Raw genomic sequence first — 17,350 nt, 5'->3', positions numbered from 1 at the left:
TACTACGTATAAGATGTTTAAAACAGTTTTTGAAGCCAAATAAATATATAAAAATTAGGTTAATCGATTTTGTACTTATCAGTATCGATTCATCTAATAATTTATGTTTGTACTTAGTACGGTTGTAAATGCACATACCAAGAGAATTGTAATATTATATTATATAGAAATACATAAACATCATTATGGTGGCTACTATTGAATACGGATCTAAGATGGTCAAATCTGTAAAACAAAGATTCTAAACTTAAAGGTGGCATGGGGACTATAGATTATTGTTGTCTCAACATAGTAATCTTTAATTTTGTGCATATTAAGGTGGCATGGGGACTATAGATTATTGTTGTCTCAACATAGTAATCTTTAATTTTGTGCATATTAAAGATTACTATGTTGAGACAACAATAATCTATAGTCCCCATGCCACCTTTAAGTTTAGAATCTTTGTTTTACAGATTTGACCATCTTAGATCCGTATTCAATAGTAGCCACCATAATGATGTTTATGTATTTCTATATAATATAATATTACAATTCTCTTGGTATGTGCATTTACAACCGTACAAAGTACAAACATAAATTATTAGATGAATCGATACTGATAAGTACAAAATCGATTAACCTAATTTTTATATATCGATTTCCCTACGAAGATAAAGATATTATAATTCTCCTTGAAGACATCTCTAGGCCAATTTCCATGGCGTCTCTTTCTTAAAGTTTAAATAATTATCTACTTATATTTTTCTTTCTAGTAAACAATAAATGTAGTTTTAGCATACGTGAATAATAATATCATATCTTTTATTATTATTATTTTCTGAAGAACCGTAGTGATAGATTCAGCAGTATAACCTAAACATCAACAAAATGAGTACTGCCGAAGAAAACCCGGAAATTGTAAGTAAAAAGCACTATTTATGCATATAAATTTACATTTTTATAATGAGATTAATCTATTCAATGCTAGGTTATATACAACATACTCTGAATGATTAGACAGCGTCAGTTTTTTTGTGTTAATTTGTGATGACTTTGTTGCGATGTGTCATTGTGCATATATATTCACTAAATAAATAAGAAAGTGTTATTGTGTATGTAAAAGAACCACAAAGTCTAAGATGTAATTCCTAATTAAAACCTTAGGACTGGGGAAACGAGAGACTAACCCGCGCCCAAAGAGCGGTAGAGTCCAACATTTATGATGTGGACTCCTGGTCGCTGCTCATCAGAGAGGCACAGACGCGTAACATCAACGAAGTTAGGACGATGTACGAGAGGCTCATCACAGCCTTCCCTACCACTGGACGGTATTGGAAAATTTACATTGAGCAGGAGGTGAGTATGGACTGTGGACTTCACACTTATTTTGGACTTTCATCTATTTTATGTCCAATATAAAATGTCTGTAGTTATATTAGGGACTAAATAGAAGTAATAATTAAGTAATGTCATGTACCTTGACTTATCATAAGTGCAGCTATGTTTGTGTTGTATAATGAAGCATTTAATTTTTTTTTTTTTATTTGCTAGTACATTTTGTTTTGGTCATATATTCAAAACTAATCCACTTCAGACAGTCCGTGGATTATTTATCATGACGTTGAAAATATTGATAAAAAAAAAATTATTCACATTATTTACTGTCTCTGCATGCATGAAAGAACTTTCCCTGAATAAAAGTCAAAAGCATACTGAAAAGTAAGCTAAGTTACTTTCAATTAGCTCTCATAGCTGAAATAATTACATAAAACATAGTTTAGTTTCCATAGTTTGCGATCTGAATATGAGTATTATAAAATATCTCAGCTCAAATAAACTAATTTAGCTTAGCTTCTGTCCTGCAACCAATGAAAATGTCATTCAGAATAATTATCAATATGTATTTCAATATGCATAAGCTTCTAATAAAAATATTATTTTACAAATGTCTTTACAAAATTTGCCACACTATGCCTACCTACAGCTACAATCAAACATAATACAAAACAATATTATTTCAGATGAAAGCACGCAATTTTGAAAAAGTGGAAAAGGTTAGTATAACTACAATGTAAATTGATTAATATTTAAGTAAACAATAAATCTGTGATATTAGTTTAAATATAAAGCCATAGACAACAAATTGATTCCATAAATTATCATCTATGATTTGATGTTTAGTGTATTAGATTTAAGTTGAAATAAACATTCAAAGATTAACAAATAATTCTTTTTTTTCGGCTAGGGTAATATGTGTTCAGACATATTGGAGGCGACTTTCTGCTGGCAAACATCTAGAATTTAATTTACAAAATTTAATCAAGTAGTCATTATAATAAATTATATAAATAAATATGAATGAACAATAGCTACAACTTTTTGGCGTAACAAAATCAACAAGAAATGTCTTATGCTATTACTATACACTTTTGACAAATACTTCTATTATATTGACAAAACAATTGCCACAGAGGCTCGCTTTCGAAATGTAAATAATCCCTGTTGACTATTTTCCTAATTTAACAATATAAAATGATGTTTGCAACATATAAAAGCAAAAACTATTCTTGCCATAAAAAAACATTATTCTGCCCTTAGTCATGCAATAAAGAAGTTACTTTAATTGAATTATTTGTTATGGCAGTATCTGATATATTAATGGTTCTATAAACTTCTATAAACTGCCAACTATTATTAAATATTTTACTATGGATTTATCTGAAAAAACTTGTCCTGTGTGGAAGGTAAGTAGCAATAATTATTGTGACAATCATATATATCAATAGATAGTTGTGAAGTGTTTGAAAACTTTTTATTTAATTGTTCTTCCAAATTCCTATTTTTTTATTAAAGTGCTCAGTGCATTAGTAACGATGATTCCATGCCATCAGGCGATATCCCAGCTCTATTTCATACCTTAAGGCATAAGTAATAAAAATATATACAGGGTGTTGCAGAATGAAGGTAACCAATAAAAATCCAATTACTATTATTACATTTGTCACAAAAGGGTAAATTACTAATTTATATAAATGATGTTCAATTTTAGACTTCCGCAAATGCGAATTTCGTGTTAACATCCGCGTATAATTTAGTGTATTTGCTGGGGATTGAGGATGTATTTTAAACACAATATTGCCCAAACGAAACGATTTACTGTCTTCACAAATTTTTGTAATGTGCATTTTAACACAAATTGAAAAGCAAACTATTTGCTCGTGTTTTAGAAACACGTATATAAGTTTTTTTTGTTTGTAGTAATTTTTGCAGTCGATTTTTTGTAAGTAGAAAAAAACAAACCCAACTGTTAAATTGCAAAAGTAGTAATTGTTTTCTGAAGTAAATGTGTACTGAAGTTATTACACCAAAAGCAACTTTATTAATAAATTTAGTAAATATTTTTAAATTTATGAAATCCATAGGATTATACTATTTATGGTGGTTTATAGTCTTTTTTATAATATTTTTATTTTAGGAATATGTTTAAATTAGTGCATTACATATTCATTAAAGAGCAATGCGGATTCGAATATCTGCATCATTCGTAATGTATAATAATAATTATTTAGTCGAGATGAAGATATATCAATATAATGTGATTAGGTCTATAATATCGCTATTCAAAAATCATATCCTGTTCTATGTTTACCTATGAGCTCCAAACCATCTTTTCTTTATATCTAACTGATATAAATACGCTTTTGCCACAGACAGTACTTTTTCGACTATAGTCTTAATTCTAGTTGACACACAAGACTCAGAACTGCTTCTCTGCGATTATATACCTATTCTAACTGGTGGCTGATGGTCCTACAGCTGTTCCAGCGTTGCCTGATGAAGATACTCAACATAGAACTCTGGAGGCTGTACCTCAACTACGTAAAAGAAACCAAGTGCATGCTGCCTACCTACAAGTAAGTTAAATTGTTATGAGACTTCACTGATCCTGCTGCAGATTGTAAGTATAATATGTTCAAAATACGACATCTATCAAGTACGAGAAATGAGCAACGTTTTGTCTCTTTGGTTGCCGGAGTTATGCCGACCGGGATCATATAAATACTGGATGTATACTTGACAGAACCGGAGTATGATTCTTTAGAAGTAATCACTATGGGGGGTACTTTACCGTGTATGGTGGTGCCCTTAGGACTGAACTAACTATTTTTGGAACAAGGGTCAAGTGCCGTAATGTGTTTACTCTCATGGTGAACAATATTTTGATTACAGAGAAAAGATGGCTCAAGCTTACGATTTCGCTCTGGACAAAATAGGGCTGGACATTCACGCTTACCCGATTTGGAACGATTATGTCACATTTCTGAAGAGTGTGGACGCGGTCGGGTCATACGCAGAAAATCAAAAGATATCGGCTGTTAGAAAGGTAAGTGCTGGTCCACTGCTATATCAGTTATGGTACAGTCCTGCCAGCTACTCTGATGACAAGAAGTCAATATATCTGACCAAAGTTTGATCTGTTTTTGCTAGTGTAGCGACATCGACACGTCATTTAAAAGTAATTAACGCGAGAACTGTACTCATCCTAAAATCTGTTTATTGCAGGTATATCAGAGAGCTGTGATCACGCCTATTATAGGAATTGAGACTCTATGGAAGGACTACATTGCGTTTGAACAAAGTATCAATACTATTATAGGTAAGATATTTTCAATTACTTTTAAAGCTAGCTAAAAATGATATAAATACATGTATAACTTCAATAACATGTACACCAAGGATGAAATCAAACATGTTTGCTCTGCTTCGGCAGTACGTCTTACTGCTACTTACGTCCTCGCATCTTCTTTTATGACCTATTTATAAATATCTCATGTATAATTTATATCTCTAGCGGAACGTATGGCGATGGAACGCTCCCGCGAGTACATGAACGCTCGTCGCGTCGCCAAGGAGTTGGAGACGGTCACCCGAGGGCTGAACAGGAACATGCCGGCCACACCGCCCACCGTAGATCGTGAGGAGATGAAGCAGGTATAATTTCATCATAATTGCCTGGACATCAGCTATTGACCTAAAATACTGGGTTAACATTATTTTTATAGTATATTTTTTTCAACTCTGAAAGACATATTGTATGTTACTGTCACTAGAATTAACCTTTTAAAATGAGAATACACTGGCCGGTCCGAAAACGTTACTAACTGAAATGTAACTATGTTTGATTTCAGTAATGCTTTAACTCGAATTATTTTCAGGTAGAACTATGGAAGAAGTACATAACCTGGGAGCGATCGAACCCACTCCGTTCGGAAGACACGGCGCTGGTGGCGCGGCGCGTCATGTTCGCCATAGAACAGTGCTTGCTGTGTCTCGCGCACCATCCTGACGTGTGGCACCAGGCGGCACAGTTTCTCGACCATTCGGCCAAACTGCTGCAGGAGAAAGGGGTGAGTTTTGACACCCGAGACTCTATTCATTAAATATAGCTGAAACTGCGAAATTCAAGGGTTTCTAATCAAACCTTTCACGAGAAGATTTTTGTTACGCTAATAAAGCCAAATGACTACTGCATCGGATAGTAAGCAAAGTGAAACACAAAGAAAATGTCGAACAGCTAGTGATATTGTATACTTAGATAGCGATGTTGACGGTACTATACTTCCCGGCCTTTTTTTTTGTCGCGGAGAAAATGCCTTATGACTACTGCCCAGCCTTCGTGAGGGGCGACAACGGTTATGTTGGGGTCACCGTGCCTTACAAATGCTCGCTGTCTAACCTAACCTAAAGAGTAACCTGTTGATGTATTAAAAGTACAATATTCTCCTCAGGATTCGAACGCAGCGCGTCTATTCTCTGATGAGGCGGCGGCCGTGTACGAGAGAGCCACGAGTGGTCCGCTCAAACACTCCACTTTGTTGCATTTCGCGCATGCTGACTATGAAGAGAGCAGACTTCATTACAATAAGGTAATTATGTATTTTTGATAGTAATGGTTACTGTAAGTATAGTTTGTTATAAAGTACAAATGATTAAAAGATCATTATGGTTGTACTCAAATTTTAATATCAAATTAATCAATAAGTTAGAGGTATTATAATTTCATTCTAACTAAAGAATTAGTTATTCTTCTTCTAACTTTATGTTGTGTTATACCATTTTTATGGAGCACCCTGTATAACTACAGCCTTTCTTTATAATGGACTGCAAAAATAATAGATAGCGTGTTTATGGCTATAGCAAAACCTTTACTCCCCCAGGTACATCAGGTGTACACCAGATACCTTGATATGGAGGACATAGATCCGACCCTGGCCTACGTACAATACATGAAATTCGCGAGACGTGCCGAGGGCATCAAATCAGCTAGGACGGTGTTTAAACGTGCCAGGGAGGATACCAGGTAAGCCCTTTGTATTTTAACTATGCCATCAGTTATAACTACGTACTGTCACACAACTAGGCAATGATACGTAAACAAAGCTCTACATGAATTTTGCGTTCGATTTTTTTGCACAGCAATGTGACTCCGCAGCATCTGTTGGTAAGGGGAGTGTAGTCCATAAGAATATTGACTGATGAGAGTTGATTACCAGTTGACAGACGAAACAATTATGCCGGCCTGCTGGAACTGGATATACACAGGCTGATCTCGGAACGTGACACACTTACGTGGGCCACTATGGCGGATATAAAATATATCCTAACAGCAAATTCCACATACCAAAACTTGCTTGGTGTCATAAAATGCGTGCCACTGCTGATCCTGGCTTACAGGAGTTGTAGTGGTGGGTGTGAGGGCGGGAAAGTCTCGTAATACCAAAACTCAGCCACACCAAAACTTAATCTAACCAAAATTCCTGCCACAAAATCTTAGTATTTGTTATTGCCCTAGGTCGCGATACCACGTGTTCGTGGCAGCAGCGTTGATGGAATACTACTGTTCCAAAGACAAGAACATCGCATTCAGGATCTTCGAGCTTGGACTGAAGAAGTTTTCTCACATACCGGAATACGTTCTGTGCTATATTGACTATTTATCGCATCTTAACGGTGAGTATTTAAGGTAGTGGTAGGTAGTATTTTAGGAAGTGTAGGAAACGAGATTTATTTGGACTGCACTATACTTAGTAGTATGAGAGTGTAGTTCGCCGCCATTTGCATTAAGGGTGGTGTTCGGAACAGTGTTGTAGAAACTTTCATAACAGGAAAGGCTTTTCACGCGGGCAAAGGCGTGAGCAACATCTAGTTTAGATATAAAACACTTATATTCTCTTTAAATAACTTTACTATATAGACATGCTCAAGATTGTAAGATTGTTTTGTTAAGAAAATTTATCTACAGCAGTCAATATTACATCTAGTTTTACCTTGAAACTGAGTTGACCCCGTCTTCATCATTATCATCATTGTAAGAATGTATCAGTTCACTGCTGAACATAGGTCAGTTCCTAAGCATACAACTAATTAAGAACCTTAATTTACATTCATTTATTTTTAGTCATCATTTGTTCTGTTTGTTTCCCAAATAAATAAACTAAGTTCGATCTTCATCTGTTCCTCGACTATTGCCAATCATCTTTCTTCACTATACGATATCATTCCCTTCTATCCAGAGGACAACAACACCCGAGTGCTGTTCGAGCGTGTTCTCTCTTCAGGCAGCTTGAAGCCGGAGAGCTCTGTGGATATATGGAACAGGTTTCTGGAGTTTGAGTCCAATATTGGTGACTTGGTCAGTATTGTGAAGGTCGAGAAGCGGAGGCAGGCTGTGCTCGAAAAGGTACGTTATCCATTCACGAAAGACTACACGGATTTTATAGTGAAACAGTTGGCGTTCATTCAATTGATTTCAATCTCTGCTCTTTTGATTAATGTTTATGTTTTGCTCATAGTTGCTTTGTGCGTAAGTGATATAAAGCTCCCTTAACTCAACACCTACAACATAAATGACTGTTGGGTGTATTTGTCGTCTATGAATCCCCTTGTCTCTGACACATTACATTTTTAACAATAACGAATATTCTTGCATCATATGCAAAAGCTATAATTTTTTTTGTCATAGATTAAAGAGTTCGAGGGTAAAGAGACGGCGCAACTGGTCGACAGGTACAAGTTCTTGGACCTTTACCCGTGTAGTATAGCCGAATTGAAGTCCATTGGATATACAGAGGTAAGTAAATTTGATACTGTCCGGTCCTTTTGTTTTTTTTTAGTGTTACATCTTGGTTTGATAAATCATCCAGTGTTATAATATAGATCGATATTTTAATGAAGTTGGTTATCGGTTGCTGAAGTTCGTATTACGGTTTTGTTTTAGGTGGCGTCAATGTCGAACAAATCGTGGGCTCTCGGCGGTCCACTAGCAGGAATATCACCTGAACTGGCTGCAGTCATATTGGGACAAAAGTACGACCATCTTTCCTCCTTATTTGTTATATTTTTTCTTTGAACCTTGTGTTGATACTGTACTTTGCAGATTATATATGTAGATTGAATTACTTAGCGATTACACAAAACCACCCACAATTTTACGCTTAAAATATACAACATAATATTTTATTTTGCAGAGACAATGACCCCAATAAGGACATAGCCCGACCAGACATCAGTCAGATGATACCTTATAAGCCGAAAATGAACCCACTACCCGGCGAACACCCTATACCTGGTACGCGTATAACCATTTAAATTTAACTGCTTTGTATACGAGCCCATTCCGCATCGAGGACATAATTATTTTCCAGCAAAATTAAATAAAGATTTCATTTCTACTTTTTCACACATTATCTTGCCCCAAATAACATCCGAAATAACATAGCTGCCGAGATATAAATCTTTCTAAAGGGCGTGATAATATGTATATAATGAACACTGTTTTCCCAGGCGGTACATTCCCGATGCCCCCTGCGGCTGCGCACCTCTGCACGCTCATGCCGCCTCCGTCGTGCTACAGGGGCCCGTTCGTGGCGGTCGACAGGCTAATGCAGCTGTTCAACAGGATCTCATTGCCTGACAAACGTAAGTATATTCTATACTATTGATCAGCTTAATTAGCAAGTCTATTATGCTAACCCTGGCATAGATTGAAAAATATATATATTATTATAATAGGTTTAAAAAAAATAATAATACATTCATCTACACAAGTGACAGGCGGTAGATGCAGTTGATATAGCCTCTTAGATAAGCCAACTATAGTGTGTGTACTTAGTATGTAAAGTTTTGTAATATATAGTATGAAGTTAGTATTATGAGTGCAGTTTAATAAAGACCCTAAAAGCATCAACACGTCTCAACGTATATTCATCCTCCATAACACCAACAACTTTCCTTTGGGAAACGTGTGCATATGTCAACAGCCTTTTATAATTTAATCGATATTTGTGCAATCTATTGTTAACAATGTCTTATTTTCTTTTGTTCCACAGCGCCAGCGCCAACGCAAGAGAACGGGTGTGACACGAAGCTGTTCGACTTAGCACGATCAGTACATTGGATAGTTGATGACGAGGGCATCACCACAGTAGCCAGCAAGGTATATTGTATAACCCAATAGTAGTAATAAAAAAAAAGAAAACCTATAGCGAAACAAAATGTTTGCTATGAAAAAAAATTTGCATTAATATTTATAGTAGAGATAATATCGATAATCGATATAATCGGCACAATCGATAGTTAACGCACTCGCTTGCTGGGTTAATATTTTAACATTAGTATGTAGTGTTGTTGTCAATGTTACTTTTTCAAAATGTTGTCAAGACTTTATCCCTCACTAATATTGTCAACAGGCCCGCAGAAGGAAAGCGGGAGACGATTCCGACGACGACGAGCTTGGGGTGGCGCCTCCAGTCAACGATATTTACCGCCAAAGGCAGCAGAAACGCGTCAAGTAAACCATTTTATACATGAAAACAATGAATTAAGAATATGATTTTATATGAACTTGTGGTTTTATTTTACCTTTATTATTTGGCCCAAGGATGTGTTTTATGGTTAAACAGTTTCTAGAACTATACATTGCAGTCCTAAAGATATTGCAGTCATAGACGCAGTTGCCTTATAATATGGTTTATAAAATAACCTAGAAATCAAAATGTAATATCTGCTAGCTTACCTTACTGGATGTACAGTCAGCTACATAACTAGCGGAATAAGTAGATAATTTTAGATAAAGAAAAAGAATAGGGCAGTGTAGAAGCGTTTTGAATTTGTTACTTGGGAAGTTAGAAATGGAACTATGGTCATATAATCCTATAATAAACATGATATGATGCATAAATTAACTGATAATTTATTTAAAATTATTTTAAAAGACATGTTTAAAACCAAATAAACCTATATTACAAAAGTCCAGTGTTCCACATTCTCTGTGTTCAATAGTCCACACTGCGTTTGACATTTAACTGACAGACACTTTTTCATGGGCCGTGGAACGGAACGACGAACGTAGTCCCGTCAAAAATGGCCTCTTTATTGAATGTTTTGCTGCGAAAATCCTCAAATATTGGCCAAGCCAACGCCCTTTTAAAGAGTATTCCAGCCGTTTACAATGTGAAGTGAGTGCTCGTTGTGAAAAATTATAAGTTGAAGTTGAAAATACGGTGTTATTGTGATTATAAAATTATGTAACATTGTAGGTTATGAATCGTATGAAATACTTGTTATTTTGTTAAAAATCTTTGATTAAGGAGGTAACAAAAGTTAAGGAGAGTTCAAAAAATGTTTATAATCTATAAAATTTCCGATAATTATGTGTATTAGTCCATTTTTAGTCAATTTTTGCAATACTTAATTTTACAGCTGGTTATCCAAAACAGACGTGTTTCTGAAATCGTATAACAATTTCTAAGTCACAAAAGACTAACATAGGGTTGAAATCAAAGTTTATATTTTAAAAATGATACAATTGTTAAAATTTGCTTAAAATCTTAATGAGAAATGTGAAAAAGTTGTAGATTTGGGAGTTTTTTTCAAATATTATTTGCCTAAGATAGTTTCCTGATAACTGTTTGTAGGTACTTTTAAAATAAACAGTAGATTACACATTATATTTTAGAATATATTTTTTTCTGCAGTTGATTGCTGTAAATTGTAATTTTGTTTCCGTAGATTGGTTAATTAATTTAGTTGTACTTCGCAAAGCGTCTGAATTAACTGAGAGTTGTAGGATTATGTAATAGTAAAAAATTAAGGCTTATTCCGGAGGTCAACGACTTTGTAATGGGGTATCCTAGAATTTGTTCAAAACAGAACCTAAAGTAAAATATGAAATTTTACTAAAATGTCCAAGGCTTTAACAAGAACCATCTAATAGATGGTTAAAAAACAATCATGAAATTTAGGTCTTCTAAAACTCATGACAGAATAGAAAAAACCTAGTTATTTTTTGGAATTTCTAATCCCAGTGTTTTTAATATTATACATAGTTTTTCTAATTAAAACAAACAGTGCAAGTATTTTGTAACTTGCTATCAAAGTCAGAACAAAAATGATATAATATTTATTTCAATCATGTATCACTGTAATGAGCTGACATGAAATGTCATTTGACAGGTCCTGGCATCATTTTTAACAATATTACTTCAAGACAATGAGCCCAACAGAGGCGAAGTCTGTATAAAATTAAATTTATAAAGAATTGATTTATTAGGAATCTATATAAAATCAAATTATTAAAAAGATTTGCAGACTGCATTTATGCAAGTACTTAACTATTGTGTCGAGCTCTCTTTCTGGTGCTGGACTGGAGCCCGACATAATTTTCCGCCTTTTCCCACGGAGTGGACGTTGTCATTAATCTTTTTTTCCAAAATAGGATCAAGTCAACCCACTCTGTATTGGAGAACACCTGTTTCCTCCAGTGGAATAATGTATTAACTCTTATAGAAGGGTCATATTATTATTTTAATTTGTTTTTTATGATTGGAATTATAGAATTGGCATTCAATTTATGAACTAAAAATAGCATAATTATATTCTTGCATACTACACTATGTGCCAGGCATGCACATAAAAATATGTATGTATAACTTAGTTCGCAGCGCAATGGGCACCGCTGGTACCCAGATGAGGAGTATGTGCGGCAGTTCCAGGGAGCGGTCATGTACCCTGATGAGGTCACCTCCCTGCTCAAACATCCACCATACCACAGTAAGTGAATCCAGTTATTATGTGAAAAAAAATTTGTGTTTTACAAAATTTTAATTCAGAGCTGTAAAAAAAACATCATAGTTTCATCTTAAAGCCTAACTCATTTCAGGCCAGATAGTAAAATAGGTCAGAATAATTTTAGGTTATTAAAACATAAAGCGTCTTTCTGTAGTAATTTGTCAGAAATACTTGCAGAGTACTTGCAGAGAAGCGGCGATAGCCTAGTTGGGTGTGGAACGGACTGTCGAGACGAATGTCCGCAGGTTCAAAACCCAAGGGCACACACCTCTGACTTTTCTAAAAAATCATGTGTGTATTATTTGTGAATTTATCGTTCGCTTTAACGGTGAAGGAAAACATCGTGAGGAAACCTGCACATCTGAGAAGTTCTCTATAGGAATTCCGATGTGTGAAGTCTACCAATCCGCACTAGGCCAGCGTGGTGGACTAAGGCCTAATCCCTCTCAGTAGTAGAGGAGGCCCGTGCTCAGCAGTGGGCAAGTATATAATACAGGGCTGATATTATTATTACTTGCAGAGTATCTTTTATTATACATGTGCCATAAAATTACTTAAATATTTTTAGATTATGACAATGTAGACTACATTGATTTTAATAGTCCCATATCTATAATTTTATTTTGATGTCAAAAGAATTATACTGATTTTGTTTTTAATGACATTTAATCACAACATAAAATATTTTTCCTTTGATCATCATTCAAACCCCTAGATAAAAACTATAGCTACAAACGTCTATAACATAATCTCTATTCTCGTAGGTGTCATAACTCCCGGTGAGAAGCAGGTGCGTAACATGATCCTGAACTTCGGACCGCAACATCCGGCCGCTCACGGCGTGTTGCGACTCGTCTTGGAACTCGACGGAGAGGTAAGCAACTGCTCCGTATGCTTGCTTTCATTGTCCATTGTAATTTGTTTTTAATGAACATTGTGATATTATTTCTTTCCCAACCATTGAGGCTTATTTAGGGTGACAAGCTTTGTGTATAGACATGGACGGATATATATTACGGATTTTCTCTAAGGGCGGTAGTTGGCAAGACAAAAAAAATTATAGCCGAATTTAATAAAAAGCCTGTATCACATGTTATCCCTGTAAACGTAAGGCTTTTTCTAGTATGGACTAAGACGTGTATAGGATAGGAACCGGCCTAGCCACGCCCATGTGTATAAACTATAATATAGCCATGTAGTAAATTAATTTCAAAATTCTGGTGTGGTACTGTTTATAGGCAAGGTTTTTAATGTGCTACGAGCGAATTTAAATATTTTTATTACTTTTAGAATACACAAGCACAATCATCGTCATAATCAATTCTTTGTCCCAGAAGGGGTAATCATAGTTGTACCCAGACCTACCACTGTCTGCCAAGTGTTTTCTGTCTCATGCTGTGGTAGCGGTAAAACCTATACAAAAACAATTTCCACAGTCCAGGATGATGCTGAATAGAACATAATAATCTTTGTCTTGTCTTCAGACGGTCCGCGCGGCCGACCCTCACATCGGGCTCCTGCACCGCGGCACTGAGAAGCTGATCGAGTACAAGACGTACACGCAGGCGCTGCCCTACTTCGACCGACTCGACTACGTGTCCATGATGTGCAACGAGCAATGCTACAGCCTCGCTGTCGAGAAACTCCTCAACATTGATATACCGATCCGCGCCAAGTATATTAGGAGTGAGTGAATATTTTTTTTTGTAAAATTAGACCTGTTCTGCAGATATTTCACAAAAGGTTTATTTTAAAGTTTGTTTATGTTGCAATTTTGAATGAATTTTTCACAATAACATCAATAACCATATTTTTGATCATAAGAAATATTTATCAAACTTTTGGAAGTGAATTATAGTATATTATAAAATGCAACTAAAAATAGTTATTTCTTCGAAAACTAACGTTAAAACTAGCTAGATTATGAATTTGTGTCCTAAAAGAATGCATGGCTATCCTAATACTCCATGAAAAAATACCATTACCATCGTTCCAGCCCTGTTCGCGGAGATCACGCGTATCCTGAACCACATAATGGCGGTGGGCACGCACGCGCTGGACGTGGGCGCGCTAACGCCGTTCTTCTGGCTGTTCGAGGAGCGAGAGAAGATGATGGAGTTCTACGAGCGGGCCAGCGGCGCCAGGATGCATGCCGCCTACATCCGCCCCGGCGGCGTGTCGCTTGTACGTACTCCATACTCAATACTGACGTCGTTCTAATGTCAGGGATGAAGTTTGTACGTTTGGTTACAAGTAATCTCCCGAATTACTGGTGCGATTCTGATCATTGCTCCATTAATTTATTTACACATTATACATGACCTCACACATGGAATAAGACACGACTATAACATTGTACTTGATAAATCTGTTGTCTCGTTATTACTATTACCACAGTCCCCATCATGGCATCAGCCTATTTTCGTCTCATACTATGACAGATGCCGAAATTTGCAAGGATCAGATCAAGAACACACTTCTCATCTGCATTGCTAATTCAGTACAGTTGTATCTTCTTGATTAACTCATTGACGGTGGCGAGAAAACAATGAAATATCTACTAGTTCAGCCGTCAAGCACGGAGTCTGTTGTCCCGCACTGGCGCTTGGCTACGCGACGTGAGTGAATGAGACAGCCATAGATAGACAGACATCAGTTGTGTGCTATCTGCACGCGCAATGAGCCCAAAAACCACAGATGTTACGAGAACTGCAGTCAATGTTAATGAAAACTTAAATTCCCCACTCCAGGACATGCCGTTAGGTCTGATGGACGACATATACGAGTTCTCGTCGAAGTTTGCCGAGCGTTTGGACGAGGTGGAGGACGTGCTCACCACCAACAGGATCTGGGTGCAGCGCACCAAGGATATCGGGATAGTGTCCGCGCAGGACGCGCTCAACTATGGATTCAGGTGAGGGTGACACAGATTTAGAAATTGGAAATAACAAGGAATCATTGAAGTGTAATATATCTTTCAAGGTAGGGATACAGACAGATTTTGTTTCGCTAAAATCGTTAACTGCGCTTAAACCAACGAAAACAGTTGTTACTTCATATTTTATTTATAACTATATCTCAATGTAGTGAAAGTCACTCGCTTGATTATTACCGGCTGCGCATAAAAATAGCAACGCCCGAAACTTTGTTATTTAAAACGATGTATCAGAAATAAGCATCAATGCTTGTCAATACTAAAGTACTCTACATTTTTTGGCGAATGCAATAGCTAACCAGTTCGTACTTGCCCAAAGAACCTAGGACTAAGTAATTTTTCACCTTTCCAGTGGTGTGATGCTCCGCGGATCCGGCATCAAATGGGATCTGCGCAAGTCGCAACCGTACGACGCGTACCATCTGATGGAGTTCGACGTACCCATTGGCACCAACGGCGATTGCTACGATAGGTGAGTATAACAATGAACAGGCATTTTATTTTGTGTGATATTATGTTTACATAAGGTTTACGAGCTCATGAATCAGTATCTATATTCTGTTTATCATAAGTTTCGATATTTCAAAATGGTCAGAGCCAAATCGATTATGAGATAAAAGATTAATATCGATTTTCTTTTATGGGCATGAAAGTATCGATAACTATTTAATATCGATACTCTTGCCTGCTTATTTGTGAGTAAATATTTTTATGGCGACACTAAATTTCCTTATAACAAGTTTATACTAATAACATACCATCAGAAACTATATGCCACACTGTACATGTCAGATACCTATGCCGCATAGAGGAGATGCGTCAGTCCTTACGCATCATCGAACAATGCCTGAACCAGATGCCGCCCGGCGAGATAAAGACCGACGACGCGAAACTCACGCCACCATCCAGGGAGGAGATGAAGGTATATTTAAAACGAGATTTTGAGAATAACAGTTCCCCTGTGTACTTTTCCGTAATAAAAAGTGAACTATAGCATATAGCAGACTTGGTCTATCTTGGTGTCAAATCGTATACAAATCTGTTCATCGGTTTTTGCGTTTACCTCTCAGTAACATGTCTTAAACTGTTGTAATTATAATATTAGTAGGCTGTAGGATACATGTAACATGTGGTAAGTAATAATCAGATTATGTGAAAACTTGCAGTGTTCTATATGTTTTTTTGTCATTGGTCTGAAAAAATTAATCTTTTTTTCCTTAAAATGGAAAGGGTTTTTGGATCATCAGCTACTCATCGACTACTTGAATAGAAATAAGAGAATTCTATAACAATTTTTATTCTTTTTGCAGACGTCCATGGAAGCCCTGATCCATCACTTCAAGCTGTTCACTCAAGGCTACCAAGTGCCGCCCGGCAGCACGTACACGGCAGTGGAGGCTCCTAAGGGAGAGTTCGGTGTTTACCTCGTGTCTGATGGTGGATCCAAGCCTTACAGGTATACATTATTTTTTCACTTCAAGACATCTATAAAATGTCTCTGTTCAGGCTGTTAGTGACATCAAGGCCTTAACGTTGCGTGCGTGCGAGGGAGATAGCGACATTCCTCTTACTTCCCCTTTTCATGTCATTAAGTTCATATTTAATACTGGGGAAGTATCCAATATATTGTTTTATTATATTTTTTAGTTCTCAGTTCTCTACAGTAGATGTTTGTTTACATAGTACGAGTGTTTTAGAAATAAGGTATTCAATATTATTATGTTAGTGCTTTACTTACGTTAGATAAATAGCGGATACGATAAACGTGAACAACACTTTTTATTTATTTGATGTGGTGAACAACACTTTGGACTTATTGAGCCGTGTTCCAGAGACTTTACATCAATTAAGCATGTCGAGATTTTAAGGACCACTGTTGAAATACTTTTCTAGTTAGTCGACATTATACTACAATCAGATACAGCGTGAATCCCTTGCCAAGTCAAGAGAAATCATCTGAAGTTGATGACTAAAGTTACCCATTTGTTTTTTACAGGTGCAAGATCAAGGCCCCGGGCTTCGCTCACCTTGCAGCTCTAGAGAAAATCGGTAAAAACTCCATGTTGGCGGATATCGTGGCTATCATCGGAACACTTGACGTAGTGTTCGGAGAGATCGATCGGTAAACATCGGCCGCCGTCGGGAAACTTCGTAGACTAAGCAATAAAGTGATGCAGTAGTTGTATATAAGTAAACTCCGGTTTTTCGTCTCATAAATGTACCTCAAATCCTGTGCATTCAAATGTAAAAAAAAATAATATAATTTATTTATTGTTTTATTTTAAAAATGTAGCTCAACCATCA

General features: G+C 36.2%; 2 protein-coding genes across 2 annotated transcripts; both read left to right on the top strand.

Annotated features, from left to right (window-relative positions):
* Positions 1-870: 870 nt before the first annotated feature.
* LOC115456209 (protein suppressor of forked) lies at positions 871-9,885 on the top strand. The gene is made up of 18 exons (XM_030185171.2): positions 871-900; positions 1,147-1,338; positions 2,004-2,036; positions 3,799-3,896; positions 4,213-4,366; positions 4,546-4,639; positions 4,835-4,974; positions 5,199-5,390; positions 5,772-5,909; positions 6,201-6,343; positions 6,836-6,993; positions 7,557-7,723; positions 8,006-8,113; positions 8,261-8,349; positions 8,511-8,611; positions 8,827-8,961; positions 9,372-9,478; positions 9,732-9,885. The coding sequence occupies exons 1-18, from the start codon at positions 871-873 to the stop codon at positions 9,834-9,836; spliced, it is 2,184 nt and encodes a 727-aa protein (XP_030041031.1). The 3' UTR covers positions 9,837-9,885.
* A 448-nt stretch (positions 9,886-10,333) lies between these two features.
* LOC115456179 (NADH-ubiquinone oxidoreductase 49 kDa subunit) lies at positions 10,334-17,313 on the top strand. Its single transcript, XM_030185126.2, has 10 exons — positions 10,334-10,499; positions 11,978-12,093; positions 12,876-12,985; positions 13,596-13,797; positions 14,108-14,295; positions 14,862-15,025; positions 15,399-15,518; positions 15,839-15,968; positions 16,357-16,502; positions 17,043-17,313. The coding sequence occupies exons 1-10, from the start codon at positions 10,405-10,407 to the stop codon at positions 17,170-17,172; spliced, it is 1,401 nt and encodes a 466-aa protein (XP_030040986.2). The 5' UTR covers positions 10,334-10,404; the 3' UTR covers positions 17,173-17,313.
* The last annotated feature ends 37 nt before the right edge of the window (positions 17,314-17,350 follow it).

The sequence above is a fragment of the Manduca sexta genome, chromosome 28 (assembly GCF_014839805.1).
Source record: "Manduca sexta isolate Smith_Timp_Sample1 chromosome 28, JHU_Msex_v1.0, whole genome shotgun sequence".
NCBI lineage: Eukaryota > Metazoa > Arthropoda > Insecta > Lepidoptera > Sphingidae > Manduca > Manduca sexta.
Note: the sequence above shows the minus strand (reverse complement) of the source record. Positions and strands in the feature narration are given on the sequence as shown.